Genomic DNA, 26,667 nt, shown 5'->3' on the forward strand with positions numbered 1-26,667 from the left:
GAAACATCCTTTCCACATCTATCTTCAAGGTCCCTCATGGTCTCATATGCTTCAGTCGTCTTTTCTTGTACTTCTGAACTGCAGCAGATACATCTAGTCCAGTTGTTCTCAACCTTATGTTTTCCACTCACATACCAATTCAAATATTTCTTATGCCATCGGTGCTCTGTGATTAGTAAGGGGTTGCTCAAGGTGATATGTGAGTGAGAAGGGAAGGTTGAGGATCACTGCTCTAGACCCAATTGTTACTGAAATATTTTTCTTGAGAAAAATTGTCATTGGTCCATTTCCTTAGGAGTTCTGAAACTGTACACATCACAAGTCAATTAGGTACAATTAAAACAGTAGTTTTCAAACTTTTTCTTTCCACTCACCTACCACCTTAAGCAATCGCTTACTAATCACAGAGCACCAACGGCATAAGAAATATTTGAATTGGTTTGTGAGTGGAAAGAAAAAGGTTGGGAATCACTAATCTAGTCCGTCCAACCTTTTCTTAGAAGTGAGCCTGTCCATTCCTAGCATTAATCCAGTAAACTTTCTCTGAACTCTTTTCAATACACCAAGGAGACCAATACTGGATATTGTTATCCAGATGGAATCTCAATAATTGCCCTACATAAATGAAAAATAATTTTCAATTTTTGTATTCTGTTTCCCCCAGCAATAAACAAAACATTTTATTTGTTTTCTTCCTTCCTTGCGCATCTGCATATTTGCCCTCTGCAAATCATGTACTTAGCCACTCAGGTCCTTCTGTTTCCCAGAGCTTTGTAATCTCTCACTATTTATGTAAATCAGAAAGATATTGGTCATTGAACTAAATGAATATTCACATATTTTATTTATCAATAAGAATACTGTGTGTAAAAATTGCAAGCTTATTGTTGAAATATTTTACATCTATCATTCTACCATATTCCTATAATTCCAGAGAAGGATTAATGGGGCTATAATTCCAATTGTAGTTCCCTAGTTCTCAAAGTAACAATTTCAGTCATAAAAGCATAAGACAATCAATCGAACTATAAAATGTGATAGACATGCAGAAAATCAATACATCAGTGAAGCATTTCTTTAAGTCATATTTCTTTAAAACATTGATGGACATCAATTCACACCATTAATTCCATTTTGGCTCACAGGCCAATCTCAATGTCTCAATAGTGTGGTGGAGAGTGACAAAGTTATCTGAGATTCTAACAGAATCTTGGTCAACTGGTAAGCTAGACAAAGGAATGACAGATGGATTCTAATCGAACAAGCATGAAGTGCTACACTTTAGGAAGTTAAGTGAGAACTATGAATGACATGGCCCTGCACAGTGTTGTAGAATGGAGAGACTAAGAGGTATAAATAGGCAGTTCGCTGTAAGGGGCAACACTGGTAGACAAGGTGGTGAAGAAGATATTACAGCATGCTTGCTTTAATTGTATAAGGCATTGAGTACAAGACATAATTGTCCAAGATGTTAGTGAGATTGGAATATTGTGTGAAATTCTGATCACCATACCATAGGATGAATGAGATTTAGCTAACTAAGCTGCAGGGCCATTGCTGGGACTAGACAACTTGAGTTGTAAGGAGAAATAGGATAGGCTGAAACTTTTCGCCCTGGTTTGAAGGAGGCTGAAGGGTGATTTTCCAGATCTTCAAAATCATGAGGGGCATAGATCAGGGGGATGGTCATAGTCTCTTTTTTTTCAAGGTAGGGGAGTCTAACAAGAGAGCATAAGGTAAAGGGGGAAAGATATAAAGGGGACCTAATGAGTAGTTTTTCACAAAGAGGGTGGTGGTCATATAGATACGTATTATTTTCATCACTTTTTTTTTCCTTTAGCTGGATTTATTCTTCACTTTGTAAGATAACAAATAGCAACATATCTCTCAATGATCCTCAAATTCTATATTGATGCTTTAATTGGTACAGGCACAACCTGAGCTTAAATAAATGAACTTGCGTCTTGAGGCCACAAAGAGAAAAATAATATTCTGATAAGTTAAGTGATCGAAACCTGACTTTGACAATGCAAAACATATTTTTAACTGCTATTTAAAGTCACTGCTGCACATTCAGCTGCAGGACCATCGCCTTCCCACGATCGTGTTCTATGGCGAGATCTCCACTGGCCACCGAGACAGAGGTGCACCAAAGAAAAGGTACAAGGACTGCCTAAAGAAATCTCTTGGTGCCTGCCACATTGACCACCGCCAGTGGGCTGATATCGCCTCAAACCGTGCATCTTGGCGCCTCACAGTTCGGCGGGCAGCAACCTCCTTTGAAGAAGACCGCAGAGCCCACCTCACTGACAAAAGACAAAGGAGGAAAAACCCAACACCCAACCCCAACCCACCAATTTTCCCCTGCAGCCGCTGCAACCGTGTCTGCCTGTCCCGCATCGGACTTGTCAGCCACAAACGAGCCTGCAGCTGACGTGGACTTTTTACCCCCTCCATAAATCTTTGTCCGCGAAGCCAAGCCAAAGAAGAAGACCAAATAACTGGGAACAACAGCATTAAGTTTGCTGATTAATGCAAAAGGGCCTCATTTTTTTCTGAAACTACCCAGGATGAGAATTCATTTAGAAAGCATGCTCAATCTACCACTTGACCGTCCAATTTGACTGGTCAATCAATATTTCACCCAGAGTGCGATGTCAAAGCAAACTAAAGTGTTAATTTGTTACTTCAGTTACTTAAAACGCTCTGAATCAATGTAAGTAGTAGCAGAAAAATGAGAAGACAAAGTATTAAAAATACTTAGGGAACTATGAAAAAAAGTCTAGAAGAGTAAACCATTTATTTCTGTTCTTTACACATTCATTTCTATTCTCATTTCTCTGAAGAATCTAAAATTAATTAGAATAAGCAGGCTTGACATAGGAAAATACTCTCTTAATTGATGGAAAATGCAAATCTTCCATTCTTACCCAGGAGGTACCATTCTTAAAGTCACTGTTCGATTATTTAACACTAAAATGTAATATTTGGAGGTTTAAATGCTCAGAATTTAAATTATATTATTCCTGAAATACTACAAATGTTTCTTCTGAAGCAAAAAGAAATTTATGAAAATATTTAGTAATCATACCAGAAGACTTGACACAAAGGGAGGCCATTCAGTCCGGAGTGTTCCTGCTAACTCCAGAAGAGCAATCCCATTTGTCACGTTCCACTTTATTTCCCTGTAGTCTTTACAACTTATTTTCCCTCACACATGTCCATCAACATTTTGCTATTAATCAACATCACGAGATGATTTACAGTAATCAGTTATCATTTGAGATATGAGAGGAAACAAGAGAACTACACATTTCATAAAAGGAAGCTGCAAAGTCGTTTCAGACGACACCCAGGTTCAGGATTGAAACCAGATCCCTAGAGCTGTGAGGTATTGGCATTAACTGCTGTGAGGCATCAGCACTAACTGTTGCACCAGCATGGCATCCAGCTGATCAAGAAGAAATGGGAATACATTTTACACCCTGCCTGATAATCTTTTCAGCTGAAGTCTACTTCACTCTTATTATTTTGTACATTGGTCAACCATTATAATTCTCATTAGATAATCAAATTAAAAACAACTAGCAAGAGGAAATTGTGGATATCATGTAGAAATGGGAATGTACATTCACCAAATTGCATGTTATTCAATGCTAAGAAAATTGGGTTTTTTTTATTTTCAGACTTCATATGTTTTGCGATTTCTAGGAAGATACTTTGCAGATTATTCAGTTGAGATTCTTCATATTTAGATTAAATGTATTGACATTTATCCATTTTAAGGGTTAAGACAGAGCAGTATTTTAATATGGATCTCAGAAACAACAGCCTTTTAGCATTAAATTTGTGAAATCAAGTTCTAATTTGAAGTAAATGAAACAGTATTGCAATGCCCGCAGAGATTTTGTGAGGAAGTATTGAATTAAATTGCTCCTGACATCGTTAAAGTATCAGCAGTTAAGTATAATTTGAAGTGAATAAACAGTGAAATATTTCACAGCTAGATATTGCAAAAAAAAAACCATGGATCTGCTCAAGTTAGGGAAGGAATGCTTCTTTTAATACCAAAGCCCATCTGTGAAAACCATGGACCATGTTAAGTGAATCAAATTTTCTGATGGTCGATTATATTTCATCTCTTTTTCTTCTGAACCAGAAAACTGGATTGCATTAAAAAATACATTTTATGCACAGATTAATAATCCATCATTGCCTCTGTGGTGCATCTTCCAGAGAATCAAATTGCTAGGAAAAGCTATATCATATTTCATTATTTTAGCCTAAATAAGGTCTTCCTCATACATAAAATATTTTCTTGCAGTGAATTAACATTCTTGTTTCAAACTCCACTGACAGTTTTTCAATTCAGAAATGTATTATACAGGAGCTGATGACATTCTCTTTTCTGACCCTTACACATTTGCTTTCTGTCATTTACAGAACATTCTGTCAGTGGAATCCTGATAAATGCACTTGAAGATGTCACAGCAAAGCTTGGTCTTAATGTGAAACACATGCGGGTCAATAACCCTCCATTCATCATCAAGAGGAGGGTCAAGCTACTGCTGGATCGTTGATGGTCAAAAGCAATTAACCCTTTCATTTACTATTTCTGACAAGAGTATTCAGGAGTAAGTTTCTACACTTCCCCTGGATTAATCACCAACCTGCACAGTTTCTTTCTCCCACATTTGGATTTACAAGTTGTTAATGGCAGGACAAACTTTGCAGGTCAAAATAATAAAAACAACCCATGGTTTATTTGCTGCTGCTTGAGGATTTTGCCCTCTTGTAGAATCTGTGACATGTCAACTAGTTTAACATGCATCTCACAGAGCCTCTTTTTTTTAAATCTCAACAGAAAGTAAAATCTTGAGCATGAAACAGATGTCCAATACAATCCCATTAGTTTCTTACCTAGAGCATTGAACTAAAAGTACAGTCTTAGAGTTTTCTTTCTGCCAATGCCTTCTGGACCATACACCTGTGGATTATTAAACAATGTCCATTGTGTTTCCCTGTCCAATGGGTCTGTTCCTCCTCAGAAGAAATCTTTGGTTTGTCAGGCAAATTTCCCACTAATAAAGGTGGCTCCTTGTACTGCACAGTGCTATTCTGAAGCTTTCAGAATCCTCTCCAGTACTTTTCTTATCATTCCCTTCTTGACGATCTTTAGTGGGTTTTGTGATTGCATCAAAATACATTTTGCTCATTTTTTACTATGATATCTCAAACATCTCTGTAAGGTCCAGGATATAAACATTTACATATAACTGTGGAGCCTAATGCAAAATTCCAATTTAGTTTCACTGTTCTGCACCCTCTTCAATTTCAAAATGTTGTTAAAACCCTGATCCGAGTAGTAGACAATTTTCTATTCAAGGAAAAGGCACTGTGGTTTGAACAAGTTCATTGTTGCTTGCTGAGACATTAACTCCATGCCTCCAGCAATGCAATTCAAAAAACACACCAAAGTATGCACATAGTTTCAAAATGCTATCCATGAGCACCCAGCTCATTCGTTCCTATATGTTAATCTTACCTACTTTGCAGGATACATTTGTTGAAGAGCATCATTTGATATTAATTCAATAAAATCAGTTCCCCTTAGACTCCATATTAAATGCACAGGGCCAAGTAACTTATTTTCTTTATCCTGTCTGATCATTTGCATTAATCTCCATCATCAAATGGTAATAGTCAATTGCTGGGCCAATGCCTTACACAATTAAAGAAATCAACCTTAACAGAACTGTACTAAGTTTCGGCAGCATTCTGATTTATATCCTGCGCAACTGTCCCTTTTTTTAATATAAAGGTAATTTCAACCATTAAAGTTATCTGCTTTGGTGATTATCTTACCATTATCTGCATTTGGAGCATAATATCACATCAATACTGCTGGAATCGGAGGAGTCACGTGATGGAGTAGTGGCCGGACGGTGAACTCCAGCCCTCTCCAGAAAAGTCGGGAAAAACAAGAGAAAACACAAAGGCACAGAAATAAAAGTTACAGAAAAGTGAGTATAAAGGTGGAAAGAAGATGGCGACAAAAAAAGAAAAGTCGAAAGCAACGGTAAGAAGAGAGGAAGAGAAGACAAAGGAGGAAAAAGGTGAAGGCCTTACCTGTCCGAAGAGGCCCGCTGCGGAGAGAGAAACCCGCTCCCTCAGGTCGGTAAATAATGGACTACAAAAATGGCTCGCAGAGCCGAACAAAAGTGCGCAACCGCGCATGCGCGAAACTTCGCGCATGCGCGATGCGAATGAAAAAAAACACACCGACGGGAGGGGGGACCAGCTGGGGAGTCGATCTCCACAGCCGGCAACGACAGCTGCAGAACACCTGCAGCAAGAAGAGACCACAGAAGACAATAGAAACAAGATAGAAGAGGAGGAAAGGGCAGCAAAGAAACAACAGATGGCCAACCCAGAGGAAGAAGAAGAGGAAGAGTATGGTGAAATAGAAGAAGAAAAGAGAGGCAAGGTAAAGGATATACTTGCTCTTATTAGAGGATACATGGAATCATTTAGAGAATGGCAAACACAGGAATTTAAGGATTTAAGAAAAAGAATAAACAACACAGAAGAGAAAATAAATAAAATGGAGATGACCTTAACAGAAATGGGAAAGAAAATGGACAAGATGGAAGAGCGGGCAGTAGCAGCAGAAATGGAGGTAGAAGACTTAAAAAAGAAATTGGAGGAATCTAATAAAAAAACTAAAGAGACACAAGAACTACTAGCTCAAAAAATAGATACAATGGAAAACCATAACAGAAGAAATAACATAAAGATAGTGGGCCTTAAGGAAGATGAAGAAGGCAAGAATATGAGGGAGTTTATAAAAGAGTGGATCCCTAAGACCCTAGGATGTCCAGAACTACAGCATGAAATGGAAATAGAAAGGGCACATAGAGTATTGGCCTCTAAACCACAACCACAACAAAAACCAAGATCTATTGTAGTAAAATTCCTAAGATATACTACAAGAGAAAAGGTACTGGAGAAGACAATGGAAAAAGTAAGAGAGGGCAACAAACCACTGGAGTATAAAGGACAAAAAATCTTCATTTATCCAGATATAAGTTTTGAACTCCTAAAGAAGAGAAAAGAGTTCAATACAGCAAAGGCGATTTTATGGAAGAAAGGGTATAAATTTATACTAAAGCATCCAGCGGTATTGAAAATATTTATTCCAGGACAACAAAACAGACTATTCGCGGATCCAGAAGAAGCACGAAAATTTGCAGAACAATTACAAAAATAGACTGAGGGAGGAAGACGGGTAATGAGAGTAAAAATGATCACGATTGATATGTATGCAGGTAAAGAGGTATAAGAGTGAATAGAGACAATGAGCATACATGAATGTATCTGTACTTAGAGGAAAATATGGATAGTATAGACAAGAATTAATAAGGGAAGGTAATGGAATAGAGAGAATAAGGAGGGAATTAAAAGAGGGACCTTTGTGACATATGAAAAGTGAAATCTTTTCTGGGGGAGGCGGGGTGGGGGGAAATAGCGGTCACTGCAAAATCAGTTGACGCTTGCGAGTGGATTCGCAAATCCAAATGGAGAGGGGAGATGTGGTTGTCCGACAAGGGATAAAGGACAACTCAGGAGGTGAAGGGGAGATTGGGGATAAATAAGATAGAAATAGGAGAATAAGGAAAATGTTAGATGTTGTAGGAATGTTGTCTTATAAAGAGTTGAAAATAAGAAAACAGAAATGGAAAAGGAGGAAAGGTAATGATGGAAAAACGGAAAGAGAAGATAAACAAAATATAAAAGGGCTACGCTGAACTATATGTCTTTAAATATTAATGGAATACATAACCAAATTAAAAGGAAGAAACTACCAAATTTAAATGAATAAATGTATTCCATTAGAAAAAATAACATATTGGTTAAGAAATAACATTGAAATATTCGAACAAGTATAGGAGCCTTACATTAAATACAATAGCGAAAACCTACCGGGGACAAACATTACCTAAGTTGATGGAAGGAGAAGGAAAGAAAAGAATGGACTCAGTAGAATTTCTGGTGTAATTTGGTTGAATGACAACATTGTCTGACTGGCTTAATGCAACCTAGATTGTATACCTAAAATGGATGAGAGGGGGGGGTGGGGGGGTGGTTTGGGAGGAAAGGGGGGGGGGGGGAGAAAAAGTCACTGTATATGTGTGAAAAGAAATAGTGTATATCATGGCTAATGTGATTTATGGTGTGAAAAATAAAAAAAATTTAAAAAAAAAAAAAAAAAAAAAAAAAAAAAAAAAAAAAAATACTGCTGGAATCTAGAAGTGTTCAGAAACTTACAAAGAAATCGCTAGATGAAACATTCAATTTCCTAATGTTTACAGTGTGCTCGTTACCGTTGTAAATTCAGTCTGCGTTGCATTTGGTGAAAAAAAAAATTATTTTCAGACCTCTGCAGTTTCCTTCCTTACCCCCATCCCCAAAATTAGATGTAAATTGGAACTAAACTGCATGAAAGAATTGTTTGAGTCTCAATTCTATCACTGCGCAATTAGAAGAAAAATTTTGATTTACCCCAATATCTCGAACAAGCAATTTGATCAAAACAAGTCAGAAAATGTTCTTTCTGCCATCAAAATGTACAGAATGTTTACAGAACTAAAGTACAGAAAGTGACAATGACGCTGGAGCTTTTCTCTACCAATTGAAGAAAATCTCTATTTAAAATCAAATGCAACAATAAAGAATCCATTTTACAGTAATATTGCACATTCTGCTTTATGATTACTGTATTTTATATATATATATATATAATATATTTAATACATGTTCCCTGCAGGCAAATTAATGGCAGCTACAAAAGGAAGGCAAGTTTTATATGAACTTCAAGTTATGAAATTATATGAAATTAATAAATATGCTGAGATTTTGGAGATGAAAAACATTGTGAAAATGATCAGAGGGTTTGATTAATCATTTGTCAATCATAGGGGGCATTTTCATTGTAATACGAAGGAGACAGATTCATTTAAATGTTCCAGCAATATTATTCCAGATCAGTTTGATTCTATCTTTGATACTTGATAAAATTTAGTAACCTGCCCCTATTTTGTATAATGTCTGACTTTAGTCTCAATAAACACATCTTCAATTCAATTAAAAGCATCATTGGTTACGATCAGCTGCAGGAACATTTCCAGCCCCTGACATTAAAAAGAAACCAGGTTATCAAGTCAAAGAAAATGTCTGGCTTTCTCTGATTATAATCTTGATCAAAAGCATTTAATGCATTAAATTTATTGCATAATCTGGAAAATTAAGATTTCTGCTGCAAAAATTCTAAAATTCATTCACCAAGTATTATAATTTTGTATCTTATCATATTTTTTTTCGACAGAAAGCTTGAAATATGCTTTCTTTCACTTCACAGATCATAAGGCATACACCAGCAACAACAAACTCGGGGGACTCAAGACTGGAAAGCCATTGAGAGTCTTAACCTTTCACACATAAAAACTGCATTCACATGACACTCTCAATAAGGCTGCCTTTGGAAGCTACACAAAAAGTATGTTAGTCAGGAATGGAATACAAAGAAGTTATTTTACATGTTTTATATTAAAAATCATGAAGTGTATTATAATAATGCATCCAAGTTTATGGTAAGTTGAAAGTAAGGAATATTTTTAAAATCTACTTTTAAAGTATTTGAAAGTGGCCTTGAACAAAAATGATAGACATTAACATAACTTTGAATTACAGATGATCCACATGCATTGTTCCAGCTTCAGCCTTGGGGTTTATGACATGATCTGAATGCCTTGATACTGTGCAAGCTTTGTAACTCACTCTTGTGTACCCATGATTCGCTATGTATCACATGGAGTTGAACTAGATCTTATTACCTATAATATCACTGCTTAGAAGTTAAAGGGCACTTAGTTCCCACACCATTGGAGACATAAATTTTAGATTCCTTCATGGTTTCAAAACAGTAAAAAGATATTTAATCCATACAGTAATAAAACTGAACTTGATGGATTACATACCAAAAAAGGACTCCGATCAAAGAGCTATATGATATTACAGCTACATATATGCTTTAACAATTGCTTATCTAACTATCAATGAAGAAAAGTCTCTTGTAGAATGTTACGCAAAAATAAAACTAACTTTGAAACGTGGAACATTAAAGTATCTGGTTAAAGGCTAAGTAAATTATTTTTGTAAGGTCTTCCTGTGACTTTTTGGGAATGCCAAGTGATTAAAGAATGGAAACATAGTTTAAGAAAAATCACCAGGATAAATTCAAACTTATTTTTGAAAGAAATTCTATATTTGTTCAACAAGGTCTTTTTTTAAAAAAAACTACACTAAAAGAAATTAACAGCCAGCACAAGTAAATTGTGTATTGAAATGAAGAATGGGACCCGCAACAATGACACAATTTATGTAACATATTTGTCCCATGAGTCAGTAATAGACTTTGTTCAACTCATCCTTCCTGTTTGCTAAAGTTCACAGTTGTAAAAATGAAGGTTTTCCCTCAGAAGATGCAAGATGAAAACAGATCAGTGACTTTCAGCCTTTGCACCTTTGAACAGACTGACTGATAACATCCACAGATGTGGAACTGCAAATTAATTCTTTATTTATTCTTCAACTCAAAACACACTGGGATTTATTGGCTTTGTTACAGATGCTGGTTCTACATTTTTGAATAAAGAGTTATTCACAGATGTTTGAGTTTTGACTCCAAGAGTAATGCAGGATATATATTTTCTTCATTTATACTTTCCTATTTATTTCAAGATTCGTAGGCTTGAAAGAGCAGCTTGTTTGCAGATTTTTTCAATCAAGCTTGTGATGACAATGGAGTTCCTTTTGAAATAAAATGACATGGGTTGAAAACATTGGTCAAATCTAATGACCTGGAAAGTCATTATAATTTGAACAATTTAATGTATGATGACTCACTATGGTCAAGCTTGTTGACTTAATGGCAAAACATAAGTTTGGCATGTATCTGTAATTCACATTTTAATTCGTGGATTTGGTCATTGGTTTGCTTCATACATCTCAGTTGGTCGAATGAGTAAAACCTCTAGAGAAGTTGACATTTTTGAATTAACTGAACCATATCAAAACTGATGTAGTGATTGGGGTAGAAAATACAAAAGAACATGTTTTTTTAAATCTTAATCAAAAAGTAAAGCAGATTCTGTAAATCTGGTATAAAACAGGAAATTATACAACAAAAACTCAACAGATCATGCAGCGTGGTTGAAGAGAGGAAAGGAGTTAATATTTCAGGTCAGTGACCTGTCGAGTATTTGATGCACTTTTTATGTTTTTATTTTCTTCATTGGTGGATTATACAAAGCATCACAAGTTATGTTCCAGCTCCGCACAAAATTGATTAGACCTCATCTGGAGAACTATATTCTTTTCTCGCCATTGTACCTTGAGGAAAAGGTATATTGGCCTTGCAGTAAGTAGAGTTATAGATTACAATTGGCAAAAACTTTTTTTTTTAATTTAGACATACAGCACAGTAACAGGCTATTTCAGCCCACTTGTCCATGCCACCCAATTTATCCCCTATTAACCTACACCCCCGGTACATTTTTTTTTCAAAACTTTATTTATTAATTTTAACATATGAAGAAAGTAAGTAATTCACGTACAGAAAAAATACAAAATAAAGTAATACAAGTACAAAGTAACATAGTTAATACAATACCAATCTCGGCATCTCCCCCTAACAACTAAAAATTAAGACTAAAATAAAATATTTTTAACCCCTAAACCCCCCCCCTCCCCACCCCCATGATAAAGAGTGAAGAATTAATACTATTAGTATAATAAAAAAATAAAAAATATATATCTTTTAAAAAAAATCGATATATATAAAAAAACAAAAACATATATTAATTAAGTATTAATTATTAATCCAAAAAATTTTATTATATAGAATATATATGAAAAAACAAAAACAAAAAGAACTTAAACAAAAAAAACCAACTAATTAAAAAAAAATTAAAAAAAAGAAAAAAAAAGAAAACATATATATAGAAAAAATATATAATAAAAAAAAGTTTTTTTAAAGAAAAAAAAATGATTAATTCACTTATTTAAATTGTATATAATCAATAAATGGGGTTGACTTTAACTCACAAAAAGACATCTTATCTTGTATAGAAAAAGATATTCTTTCCATAACCAAACAAAACTTCATCTCTGAATACCACCTATCTAAAGACAATACATTTCTATTCTTCCAAGTAATCGCTATACATTTCTTGGCCACTGCCAGCGCTAAGTAAATAAAAGAGATCTGGTAATTATCTAATTCTAAATCAATCAACCCCCGGTATATTTTTGAATGGTAGGAGGAAACCGGAGCCCCCGGAGAAAACCCACGCAGACTTGGGGAAAAGGGGAAAACATACAAACTCCTTACAGACAGCGTGGGATTTGAACCCCAGTCCAGTCCCGATCGCTGGTGCTGTAAAGGTGTTGCGCTAACCGCTATGCCAACCATGGTGCCCAAAAAGTCATAAAAAGCACAATTGTAAACATAGCCCACTAATAGCTTTTTTTTAAAGGAGTACCTATAAAAGCATGAAAAAAGGATGAGATATAGACCTAATTTTGTGATGGAACATTAATGAGGGGCCAAATGGGCTTTTCCTGTTCCAGCAGTCAATGGCTTTATACACATTTTAAGATTGCATTAGCTAAGAGTTCACATCGCACAATGTTAATGCTCAGACATATTTTACAAATAATTCCATTCTAACTTAATTCAACTGTATCCCCAGCACTAGATGGAATTCTATTCTCATTTATTCACTGGAAAGAGAATCTTCACGTCATAACTCAAATTACAGTAGCAAAGCATTTCCATTGCAATAACAAATTTATCACACGGGCTAGGCACTCATGAGAGCAAAACAAAGAAATTAGGTGATAACACGAGGAGCTTCTTGACTGTTTTTGAACAGAAGGCATTTAGAATTTTTAATTCCACTGCAACAGCAGTGTGTTTGATGCTGCTACACTCTCACTTTCCAGAGAAATTGATTAAGTTGTCAATTAATAGTGTACTCTGTATGAAAGACACCAGAAAGGGTCCTTATTTGCCCAGAGGGGAAATTTGTTTATTCTCACTTTATAATTTCTACAATACTCTGAACTGCTGGATCTGGAAGTTATCAGTGTACTGCAGAAAGCAGAAACATCATTGTACAATTCAAACTGCACATTAAAGAATAAAAAGCACAGATGCAAGCAGTCATTCTGCCCCCCCCCCCCTTTGTGCCATTAGAATCTCATTTTCTGCCTATTAAAATGTTCCTTACTGTTCAAGCAGTTGCAGTAACCAATAATTGGTGTGTAATTGACTATAATTGTCTTTTCACTTTTCATTTATGTCATTTCGTGCTTCCTTCTGTTCTTCAATTTATAGAATGCTTTTCAAGAAAATCACACCTTCAGCACTCTATCTCCTCATTCTGAAATGCCTCACTTTTAATTATATGTTCCAGTCCCTTGTGACCTATATTAAAAATTAACTGGTGTACATATCAGATGACACCTGTGTCCAACTTATGCTAATAAATGGAGACAGTATATTTTAATAAAATGATAACATCCACTTTCCACCAGCTGATAATACATTTAAAAAGTTTAAAGGAACAATATTGAGTGTAAACAATATTTGCCAAAGGTGCGACGATCAGCATGAGATTCATGACTAAATGTGCCTTGAGTGTCCACATTTCAGGGATCATCTGAGCCAATGAGATGTGACACAATTCAACTTTGTTTTTCAGTTCCCTCCCCCCCACTCCCCAACAACCCAAATATCTTGTAACACCATATGCAATTACTATCTTCCGAGAATAATCTACTGACCACAGAGTAGATGCTTTTTGGAATAGTTACATCATGAAGTTAGAGCTTTAAAGTTGCAAACAAAAATGAAATTCAGTTGCTTAAATGCAAGCTTTTTTTGCTATTTTTTAGACCATACTTTTATTATTACAATAACTAATATATGCACTAGACGATATGTATAAAATTATTTAACATTAAAATGTGGATTTTTGTCAGAAATAAATTGTCATTCAATAAAAATGAATTGAAATGGGACATTATCATTTGTAGATATATATAATGTACTAAAATGAGAAAATTCAGCAAAATACTAAGGTTTTACTGAATAATTATCATGTAGATTTGTTTACATTATCTATTAAGTGGTTCTTGAATTAATGTCCCACCAAGAGTTCCATTTCTGGAGCACTGTTTATTTAGCAGTGAATTCCAGAAGGCAAAACCAAGTTAATGGAATTGCAATGCATAAAGTAGCCTCATTAAATCACTTTATAAGCATAGTCTGGTGTATGTACTAGCAACTGTCTAGATTGAAATGTTGGAAAGCTGTTTGGTTTCACTTGCATTTCAAATGTTTTCATTAGTTGTGCCTTTAATTCTTTGCAATCATTCTCGATGCTGTGTTCTCAGTATTTATCCATTTATCTGACAGTTGGTTATTACAACAAAATGGTGGTGAATAATTTGTCTCAAAAGGTGTCAAAGAAATTAAGTACTTGAAAATGTGGGCATAAACCTGCAGTCATTTGAGTTGCACAAACAGACTTGGGCAATGATTTAAATTTAGAAATCTTTCTTTAGTTTTGCCGTGGGTAGTAAACTATTTGGCTCACACATACAGTAGACGGCTTGTTTTGAGTCACAAAACTGACCTGAGGTGAGAGGCCGTTGCTAACCGTTGGGTTCATGGGATTGGTAGACCCTGCTGGAGACACAAAGCTGTCTGTGTACCCTGAGAATCCATGCCTGCTGGAGGATAAGCAGTAAGCTGAACTGCTGTCTGGAGTAGAAGGGAGACTGCTCTGGTGAACTGATGTCGGCGGCAGAGGCTGTGGCCTGTGAACTGTGTTGCTTGGATCTGAGATTGCTGAAAGCACAATAACATTTATTGCATATTAATGCTACACCACTTTATTAAAAATTGCTATTCTAGGTCTAAAAGGTGATAAATATGTGTCCGGAACATCTTAAGCACTTATTGGCATCATTGCTTTCTTGTTTCAAAAGTCAAACTAGCAGAGCTTTAAAGATGCAGTGTCTTCAAGAAAAAAGCATCAAGTATTGTTTTTATTGTTCATAAACATGCCTTGACAATATAAATTACACCAAAATGTACCACTGTGTTTCCTCCATGTGATATTCATTAGGTTAACCATATGCCATGTGCTAGTGAAGCAAGAAACAGGAAGATAGTTCAGTTTAATGTGTGGCTGGAGATCTGGTGCAAGAGGGAGGGATTCAGGTAATTGGATCATTGCGCTTACTTCCAGAGAAGGCGGGACCTGTGCAAGAGGGACAGATTACACTTGAACTGGAGGGGGACCAATATCCTCTTGGAGAGATTCATCAGTGCTACTGGGGAGGGCTTAAACTCAAGTTGTGTGTGGGGAGGGGGGGGGGGCTGTTGGGAACCTGAGCAACAAGGCAACAAGTGGAGGAGTTAAGGGATGGCAGATACTCTGGCAAGTAAGCCTGAATCAGAGTGTACTCAGAGAGGACATAATGGTAGGAGTGTTGGGTAGAGATCAGAAATAAGTCTTCCATGGCCACCAGGAGGTGGAAAAAAAGCTATGTGGACAGAATATAGAAAACAGCAAAAGCAACAGAGTTGTCATAGTGGGAGACCTTAATTTACCCAATATTAATTGGGATGTCCATTGTGCTCGAGGCTTAGATGGAGCAGAATATGTTGAGTGTCTCCAGGAGAGTTTCTTGAAGTAACATGTAAATAGCCCAACCAGGTAGGAGATCATACCAGACCATGTATTGGCAAATAGCCCAGCCAAGTGTCCAGATTTTCAGTGGTGAATGTTTTGGGAATAGTGATCACTAACTTTCAAGATAGTTCTGGACAAGGGTAAGCTTGGGTCTTCATAAAAGTATAAAATTTAGGGGCAAATTATGGCAAGATTAGAAAAGAGCTAGGGTGCATTCATTAGAAACAACTGTTCATGGGCAATCCTACCACAGACATATGGTAATTGTTTAAGGTCCAATTAATTATAGTCCAGGAAAATTATGGTTCAGTATGAAGGAATGATATGGATGGCAGGTAAGGAACCTGTGGATGACTGGAGAGGTTATGAACATAGTCAAGAAGATAAATAGGGCATATGTAAAGTTCAGGAAGCTACAATCAGACAGAACCCTGGAGGAATATAAAGATTAGAGAAAAAGTTCAAGCAAGGCATTAGAAAGGGTAAAAGAGGCCTTGGACAGCAAGCCTAAAAAAAATCCCAAGGCTTTTCTTACTTTGATGTGTAATGACGCATTGATATGTAGAGAGATCTGGGGATCAAGGTCCATAGCCCATTGAAAATGGCCACACATGTAGATAAGGTGGTAAAGAGGTATATGGTAAACTTGGCTTCATTAGGCAGGCAATTGAGCAAACTGTAAGGAAGTCATGTTGCAGCTATATAAAACTTTGGTAAAGCCTGAAATACTGTATAAATTTCAGGTGGTCCCATTACAGGAAGGATGTGGAGGCCTTGGAAAGGACACAGAGGGGGTTTATCAGGATATTGTCTTATTTAGAGGGTATGAGTTATAGGGGAAGTTTTCTTTGTAGCATCAGATATTCATGGAGTGTGAAGAGAAGTGTGGAAGCATATATATTAGAGTAGGTTTACGATTATCCAAAAACCACTTAACCAAAATTCTCAGTTATCTGAAATTTTGAAAGTTGAAAAAAATGATCTTTTCTTAAATTTTTGCATTTATCTTATTTTTAAGCAGAGATCACATTGTTTTTGATAAGAATTAAACATTATTTCATGATTGAAAAACCTTTCATTGATTTTTTTTTTGTTGTAGTTTAACCACTGATACAAATATTCTGCTGATGCTACTGATTAAACAAAAACCGTCCAGTCCCAAGCATTTCAGATAATCGGAAACGTAGCATTTAAAAGGCTTTTAGATGGGCACATAGATATGAATGGGTTGGAGGGATATCTATCAGGTGCAGGCAGCAGAGTTTCAGCTGGATTTGGACCAGCACAGGCATGTGGGTTGAAGGGCCTCTTCCTGTGCTGTATTGTTCAGTGTTCTCTGTTTTATAAAAATAATGAGAGAGCAAATTGTGAGAATGAAAGTGCTGGCACAAAGCCTCTTTAAATGGGGCCAGAATTCATGGAATCTGAACACCTGATTAGTAACATCAATATTCCCCCTTTCCCTTCTTTTCCTGAGATTTACTTAGTCACTAGAAAACCAGGAATGATCCAAAGTGAAGGGACCTTTTTTGATGCCCAAATCTTCCTTCGACATTCCCTCTAATGGGCTTCCATGAAAAAAATCATCTTATGGTCTTTTGGCAATTCTGTTTGACAAAAAGATTTTTTCCAAAATGCTTTTTTCATGAAGACATTGACCTTTTAAGTGGAATACTATTCTTATATTGCATTATCAAATGCACGTCATTTAAGCAACAAAAGTATATTCTCTAAAAGCTAACCACAATTCATGATAATTTCTGAAAGGTAACCACAGCATTAATGATAGTTGCTTCTATAATAGGTCATGGAAAAAAGTCTACTCACATCTTGGAAATTAGCACACTCATTACTAAGTCTCTCAGAACAGACTGAATAATATTGATCTGTATTTACAAAAAAAAGTATGAACTTTCTTTTCACTCCAAAATCATTTTGAACTTTTATCAAGCACAAAATATAGGATTAGGCCTGTCTGATTTTTAAAGTAGGTTTTATTCTTTTCTATTATTATGTCAATGTTGTTTTCAATTTTAGAATTCTTTGTTCCAAAATATATTAGTATTCCTTGCATGCAACACTGAGACTGGTTTAAAATCTTGTCCCAAATGATAGAACAAAAATATCCATTTGTCTGTTGGCTGCAGAGAACTTTATTCTAGAGAATGCAAATCCATTCTTAACTAAATTGAGCAACTACAGCAAAATGAAAATTGCTGCAATGAAAAAAAGTTTGCTGATTTACCACTATTCGTCACACTCCCTTATGCCACAAACCTTCATCCCACTTATTTAAGATGGGAAGTCAAAGCAAATATTATATTGGATTTGAAGAGAGGTAAAATTGACCAAATACATTGACAGGGAATAATTAGTGACTTTGGGAAAACTCTTTAGGAAGCAAGCTTATAATTTTGGTGCACAGAGATCAGAGGAAATTTTCCATCACTGGAGCAAAGAAAATGATATCATTTTATTTTCTCTAACATCATTTAAGCTAGAAGCAATTAAGAGTGACACCAGGTCTCACAATGGTAAGGGTTCCAAATTCTAGTGCCATCTCATTCACCAAAGAATGCTTCACCGCAGTTTATCATATTCAAAGGTTCCTTCAATGCCATGCAAAATATGGAAGAAATGATTGCAGGTAAATCTTCAAACTGCTTTTAAGAATCCTGCAGAGACGTCTTGTAGGCACAGAGATCAAGACAAAGGGATCAATTGCATTATGGTGGATTAAAACAAATGAATAACAATGGTTAGGGTTACCTCCCAATTTAAAGTAAACATTTGGTATCCTTTTTACACTAATTTTACAATAGGAATTGAGGACATTCAGTGTATTGTATAAAGCTTTGTACTAAGGCGAGAGCAAAATTCAACTTGTGTGGTAATGGCAAAAGAACTTACAGCATCAGTCACATATTATCCCTTTTGATATTCAGTTCTATACTTAAACTGTAAGTGGCGATGGACAATGCTGATAGAAAATCTTTGTCTGGCTTATGGTACACTAAAGGCAATTTTCTGTAATATTACATTTCTGTTTATTACATGACAACAGATGGTATCTGATCTTACATGATAGAGGAATTGGGGATATGGGGAGAAGGCAGGTAGGTGGAGTTAGGTCATAAATTAGATCAGCCATGATCGTAGTGAATGGCGGAGCAGGCTCGATGGGCCATTTTTGGCCTACTCCTGTTCCTACTTCCTATGTTCCTATGATCTGAAATTTAAACCAATGGAATGGGCTGACATAGTTATTATAGTGTGCTTTATCCATTAAAATCAGATGACAGTCAAAAAGAGCATTGATAGACTGAATTTAATCCTGATTTGTATTTGGAAGTCAAATAGATTTAGAACAAAACTAGTTATAGCACAATTAGCACAGTGTGCGGCACATTGAGCAGAGCGGTTTGCACAATGTTACCTCAGCACCTATCTGTAAGTAGTTCGTACATTCTTCCCATGTCTGCATGGGTTTTCTCCGGGTGCTCTGATTTTTCTCTCATCCCTCAAAATAACGTTCAGTGATTGTTGGTTAATTGGTGTATTTGGGGGACATGAGCTCATGGGCCAGAAAGATCTGTTACCGTGTTGCATGGATAAAAAAATAGTTTAGTGTTAAGGAATGTTGAATGACATTTTTCCCTGTAGTGGGAATGCAAGTAGCAAGAGGAAGAAACCATATGGTATACTTGGCTTCATAGATCAGTCCATAAAATACAAAAGTTGGGATGTGGCGCTGTAATTTTACAAAACACTTGTCAAACTATGCTCGGATAATGTAGTACTGGTTACCATTCCACTGAAGAATTTGGTTACACAGGAGATTCACCAGGATCTTGCCTGGATTGGAGACTTTGATTATGGGGAGAGGTCAGATAGGCTGGCCTTGTTTTTATTGGAGCGAAGAAGGCGGAGGGTGATTTAATTGATACGTATATATTAACTTATAAGATGCATAAATTGGTTACAGAGTCATAATCTTTTTCCCATGATAGGGTATCCAAAAAAAAAAGATTGCCAAGGTTGGAGATGAAAGGAAGGACTTTTAAGAGGGACTTGTTTTTTTTTACAGTCATTGCCAGAGTTAGAGAGAATGACTATATTTAACAGACATTTTGACAGGCATTTAAATTGGCACGGTATGGTTGTTTACAGAGGTAATGCAAGCAAATAGTTTTAGTGAAAGTATGCAAAAAGGTCTATGCTGTGGGCGAAAAGAGCCATTGCTGTGCTGTATGACTTCATGTATCTATAACTGTGGCTAATCTGGGATTTTCATACAAATGTGAAAGTCAGAAAGTTGCATACAGTGACTTATAGTTAATCTTACTAATGGACTTTGACATGGCAAAAGTATAACTCAAGTTGTGTTCATTTCCCAAGGAGGGGAATCTACATGATCACCCTAAGTCACAGTGGTCCATTGATAATTATGGAAGAGAAAGGCTGAAGGGGAACGGATAAATATTCATTAATTATTTAAATTGTTTGAATATGTTTATGTTTTAATCATTTCATGATGGATCAATTGTTTTGAGATATTTAAGAAATATTTGACCATCAGCTGCAACAGAATGAGCCAGCAGTTTATTTAAATGTTGATCCACCATTACATCACAAAAGGACCTATTGCTACACAGTTCCTTGCAACTAGGGATCGAGAGAGCTTGCCAATACATATTGCTGCAGAAGACAAGTTCCTTCTTTTATCAAAGAGGCAATGATTGGGCAAAATGCAATTTGATTGGGTACCACTGCTGAAGGTAAATTTCCCTTAATCTCTTTGTTCTCTAAAGCAAATTTCACAAAAGATGGCAAATCTTTCAGATACTTCTTGATAATTTCACTTTTATTTGTAGTGTTTTGGCTTAATAGTTCTAACCAATTATTAAGACCCTCCTAAATTTTCCGGTTTGAAAGCACCTCTGTTTACTCTGGGGCACAGAAGATTTTAATAGTTCTCAGATTAACTGTTGTAAAAAAACAGGCACTAAAGATTTGCTTTGAGAACTTGCTTTACCCTGTGGTATGGATGTGGGTGGATAACTGGTATCAGACAGCTGGTAAGGAGACAGTGCTGGCATTGCTGTGGGCGGGAATCCTCCTGGAATCAGGTGATTAAATGCCAGAAGTTGATTGGCTCCAGCTTGTTTCCTCCAACGAGCTCGGCGGTTGCTGAACCAAACCTAATAAATCAAACAAGATTACTTCCAGGATCATTTTAATTGAATTGAATTGCTTTTGCTACAATTATTATTATATTGTAATTAAACTATAAAATCAAAATAAACTAGGATGAACAGCCTAATGCACAATTCATGTAGAAAAATAATAATCTAAAGATCCAATCACTGTGAAGCAAAACATAAAAATAAGCACATTACATTTAGAATTGTGTTTACCTAAAGCTATTGAAAATTGACAAATGCTTTATGAGCAAATCAAGGAACAAGCTTTAAATTTATATATCAATTTTAATGATGCATTCATTTAATTGTGAGATACTTTAATTTTGTGTTCTATTGGCAACAATCAGACTCTTCAAATAAAACCTTTTTAAAAATTAATTACATAAGCAAACTTTCCCGAGGCATGTCTTCAGCATAAATCAAACAGTTTACGCAAAGGGTGGTGTCCTCACCCAAACTTCATCATTCTCACTGCAAGCAACCACCAAAATAAATGACCCTTTAATCAAAAAGTCTAGACAAAACTCCAAACTCTTGAATTCTGCAATATCAGATGAGGGAAAACGTTTAGCAATCAGACACTGAAACAGTTCTAGCTCATGTCTTGGTGTTAATACAAACACTGAACTCATTCTGAATCAATTGAAATCTGCTCTTTTTATGACCAATGTGTTTTCTAAAATTGCATAAAGTTTTGATTTATTTTTGGATGTGGGATAATCGTGCAGTATTAAACCTGCTGAAGTTCTTCAGTGGTTTTATTGATGTCCAGATGTTATGTTCGGGTTTGAAGGGAGTAAAGAATGGTAGTATAACTGTCATTTAAAAATGTTAAAATTTATTGCAAGAAATAACTCAATAAAAGTTAGCATATTCTGTGTTCCTACTGTCTGAGAAATGTAAAATTCCCAACACTGAACTGTCCTGAAGAAATCAATGATTGACTTAAATCTGTCATTCATGCTGGGTTTAGTAAAGGATCCATATGTTAGTTGTTCTGGAGAATTTAGCAGGGAAGTAGATCACAGCAAGCCACATAAGAGATGATGGGCCTCATGAGACCAGATGAAGCTGTGAGGAATGCAGAGAAGTCACAGGGTTAAAGCTACACTGTGCCAGCTGCTGCATTAATGTGGCTTCTATGTGCACCGAGGGGCAAGTACTTAGAAAGTGTTAGTTCTTGTACTTCACTCATGTTCATTCCTTTTTATGCATGCATAGAAATCACAGATATTGAAGATAAATGACAAATACAATATTTTCTACGATGTTGGATGTGAACCAATACAATATTTGGAGAAGTGCATTGAAGAAAGGAAATTACTTTTGTTAAATTATTTGCCATGGCTTATTTCCCCCTTCCTTTTCACTCGAAGAAGTTTAAACCTGATGTTGGGATGACACTGTGCCTGCATTCCACTATTAACTCAGCAAAGTAGCCAATTTTGTGGGCACCTTGTCCCTAAGCACATTGGGACTGGTAGACCAGTCAGAATGGAACCATCCATCACACTCACGTCCTGTAGCATTTTTACCTGACATTCATTAATTCACATTTGATAGATGATTTTGTTAATGCTGCTTAAGACTTTAAAATTTAAATACAAATTTCTCCCCTTTCAAAACTATACAAGTTTTCTGATACTTTGAGATGTCGTTCTATGGAAGATATTGGCTAATTAATATTAACCTACTTATTCCCGTTGACCTTTTTTAACTCCTCCATTGTCCTTAAATTGACCGACTCCTTGAGCAATATCTAATTTCATATTTAATTTCATTTTGCAGTAATATTGACAGCAAAATTACTGGCAATCACCATACTTACTAGACAAGGAAGCGTCAGCAATTTTCTGCATTAAAATTATTATATGGAAATCTCAAGGTTACTGTGTTATTCAGATTTATCCCATAGACTGCACTATTTGCAATCTTCTCCACTGAATAAAAGTACATTGCCAGGATTATTAGCAAGTTAGGGAATAGTCCCATACAAAAACACAAACAATCTCATTTTTGAATACATAAAATTTAAATGAACTTTATTTTACTCGCACATAAGGATTGCTTTCCAAATCATCTCACCCTAAAACACATGTCACATGTGTACAGTGTAACTTTCTGTGATGAATATGAATGGTTTAAAAGTAGACAGGAATATTTATGGCATTTCTGCTTCTCTTTTAATCACACTTTTTTCCTATCTTTAGTACCGGTACACCACATAGTTTTCAAATCTTAGTTTAAATTTATGAATTTTCTTTCCCACAGCACTGACCAAGAAATCTTTCATGTGTTTGGCTGAGTAAACATCACGATGGTATTACCATCACTGGGGAACAAGGATCACATTGAAATGATCACTGATGCAAACAAATATCAGGAAAGGGAAATTTTTTTGCCAGAGATCACCAGATTCTTTCATGGAGACCCCTTCAGGATCAATAGAAAGCATGATTGTATGCCCACTAATCGTAATGCTGTACCATGGTATTCAATCTTTGCCACAGACTTCCCTACTCATCAACTCCATCCCTCTCCATAGGAACATGTTTATAACTGAACCATATATTTGTAATTATAGTGTTATATTTGATCATTCATCATTAAGATTCCTTCACAATATCCAATCCTGCCTCCGCTCATAGTTGTGCAGCACATAAACAAGCTCTCCGTCCCTCGTGACTATGCCAATCATTATGCCTAATGATATACAGAGTCATAGAGTTGTGCTACATTGATAAAGGCCCTCCGGCTCACAGGGTTCAGCTAATGCTGAAGCCATCATTTATACTTTGTTATTCTTAAAAGTGACCATTCCATTTCCTCCTTGTCAGCCTCTCTCATTCATTTTAGGTCATCCAAAACTCTGCTGCTCACATTCCAATTTCCATCTTTATTCAACAATCACTTAATTTTAAAATATTACATTTTTAATATAAATTTTTTTTTGCTCTTCATTTCATATCCTTCTATGGCTTTAACTCAGCATTTTCCAGGCCCACTTTTCTCAGAGAAATGTACATTCTACCTTCACGCAATCGGTTGGAGGAACTCCAGGTCAGGCAGCATGAGTGGGGGAAAAAGAATGGTCAATGTTTTGAGCTAAAATTCCTCATCAGAGCTGAGGAAAGTTAGTGTAGCAGCCAATGTAAAGAGGACAGGGTGGGAGGAGTAAGACAGGAGCACCACACAAGATTGATGAATCAGGCAGATGTAAAACATGACAGACAGGTGTTGAACATCTGCTTGGTTAGCCAATACTGTCTGTGGCCCCTGTCTCACCCCTCTCACCCTGTCCTCTTTACACTGGCTTCAATACTAACTTTGCTCAGTCCCGATGAGGAGTTTCTGCTCAACCCATTGACCATTCTTTTTCTCCCACTGATGCTGCCTGACCCACTGAGTTCCTCCAATAGATTGTGTTTGGCTTCAGATTCCAATGTCTGCAGGCTCCTGTGCACTTACATTCTACCATTTCTAACCTCTGTGGCCCTGAATTTTATCACTGCACCTCTTTTGACGATCCAACATCCCAAGGACCAATGTCTTAGTTCCCTCTGTGTCCTTACTTTTCATTCACTTTTGATCAAGTTTTAATTCCCCATTTTAACAACTGATTATGTGTCTCAGTGTTAAGCTGAAATAGATCATTCATCTTCCTGCTGAAAGGTCAGAGTACAAGTTGTGAATTTTATGCTTGAGCTCAACCATGCTATTGGTAAGAGAGAGTGAGAATTATTTTGAAATTCAGTGTACAGCAGTCAGCCTTGACTTAAGATCATAGAACTGTACAACACAGTACAGCCCGTCAGCCCAAGAATTTGTGCCGTAAACCTAATTCACAACAATCTAATCCTTCCCAGCCTCACACCCATCACCCTTTATATTTTTCTTATTATATCCAGTCTTTTCAACATCCCTATTGTATCAACCTGGATCATCACCACCCCCCACCCCCCACCCCCAGCAGTGCATTCCAAGCACTCATCACATTCTGTGTGAAAAACAAATGCCTATGACGTCTCGCCTATAAACTTTCTTCCACTCATCTTAAACAGATTTCCTCTAGTATATGCAACTGTTCCTCTGGGGAAAATATCTTGGTTGTCCAGCCTCTTTAGGCCTGTTATAATCCTGTATATCTCCATTAAGTCACCTCTCATCCTCGATCACTCCAAAGAGAAAAGCCGTAGCTTCAGAAGACAATGTTCTCCATTTCCACGGCACATCCTTCCTATAAACCAGAACTGAACACAATATTCTAAGCTTGGACTAACTAGAGTTTTATGGAGCTGCAACATTGCCTCGCAGCTCTTAAACTCAATCCCCTGACTAATGAAGGCCAGCACACCTTGTGTCTTCGTAACCACCCTATCAACATGTGCCACACCCTTGAGGGATCTATCAACTTGAACCACAAGATCCCTCTATTTCTCCACGCTGTCAAGAATCCTGCTATTAACCATAAATGGAGACATTATTTCAATAAACCCCTTGAGTTTTTTAAAAATATTTTCATGTTGGTGTAACATTTGAATTTGATAGAAAAATTCTCCATGCATTTCCAGTGGTAAGTGAGACCAAGTAATGGAGGTGGAGTAGTGATTATGTTATGGGCATGGGGAGGGATCAGGTAGAAGGCACAAAGCAGGGTTAAAAGGTATGGTAAACCATTCAAGGTGTAAACATGCATAAAGTGTAAGGTGTTAGTTGATCGAAAGAATTCAAGGAGTACCAGCAATAGAAAATAAACAGGTGAGAAAATTAGTTTTTTCATGGATGGAAAATATTGTTATCCTTGAGCTGGTGTTAAATACTGCTCACTGACCACCAGCAATCCCCTTTTAGGGAAACTAGTTTGTCTCGTACATCTAACATTGCACCTAAAGGAATTGTACTGTACAAGTCCCACAAGTTGACTCAAAAATTGCAGGTTATTTTAATGTACATTGTGATTTTGGTCTCAAGAAGCAGGGCCATAAAAAGACCCTTCTGGAGAACAGCAGTGAAATCATCCAGATCGGAAAAATATAATTGCCTGCTTTCCTCTTCAAAATGATCCCAGCCTGCTACAGAGGGTGGAGAGATCCAGAAGAAAGCTTTAAACAAAAATTCTACCTTCATTGGGGCAGTCAAAATGTCATCACACAGTTTCACACAGAGGAAACTAAAACAAGAAGTCAAAAGATGCCCACATATCCTCATGTGCAGACTAAAATTTGGCCAATGCACAATGCAGTTTAGCAAGTGTTGATAGATTTGGGAGACCATTACACTTGTAAAAAAGCATCCCAGGAATTGCAAGTCATTTCTATCCATAGATTTGTTTCCTGATGTAACAACTTACTTCTAATTTAGTATAAATATTCAAATAGTTGCAAATCTGTTGAATGGACATCAAATTGAAATGTTGACTGTTTTTATTTCCACAGATAGTGCCTGACTGGCTGATCTTCCCAGCATTTTCTGTTTTTGTTCCAATATAGCTTGCTGTTTCTGTTACCCTATCTCTACGTTAGTGACAGCTCTGCAGGATACTTTCGTTTGGTCTCCAAGGGTGATCCAGACTTTTCACTCTGTCTTTTTTTCTCTCCCTCTTTCTCAACAGCATTTGGCATCCTAACTCTCATCTT

The 26,667-nt window shown here is 36.4% G+C and overlaps 1 protein-coding gene across 3 annotated transcripts in view; it reads right to left on the reverse strand.

Annotated features, from left to right (window-relative positions):
• Window positions 1-26,667, reverse strand: part of pax3b (paired box 3b) — a 94,077-nt gene that overhangs the window by 24,144 nt on the left and 43,266 nt on the right. For all 3 annotated transcript variants that reach the window (XM_069896692.1, XM_069896694.1, XM_069896693.1), the window contains 2 exons: window positions 20,863-21,028; window positions 14,763-14,977 (listed from right to left, as the gene is read on the reverse strand). In XM_069896692.1, the coding sequence (XP_069752793.1) occupies window positions 14,763-14,977; window positions 20,863-21,028 (381 nt within the window). The remainder of the gene's footprint in view (window positions 1-14,762; window positions 14,978-20,862; window positions 21,029-26,667) is intronic.

Source organism: Narcine bancroftii, chromosome 9 (assembly GCF_036971445.1).
Source record: "Narcine bancroftii isolate sNarBan1 chromosome 9, sNarBan1.hap1, whole genome shotgun sequence".
NCBI classification, from domain to species: domain Eukaryota; kingdom Metazoa; phylum Chordata; class Chondrichthyes; order Torpediniformes; family Narcinidae; genus Narcine; species Narcine bancroftii.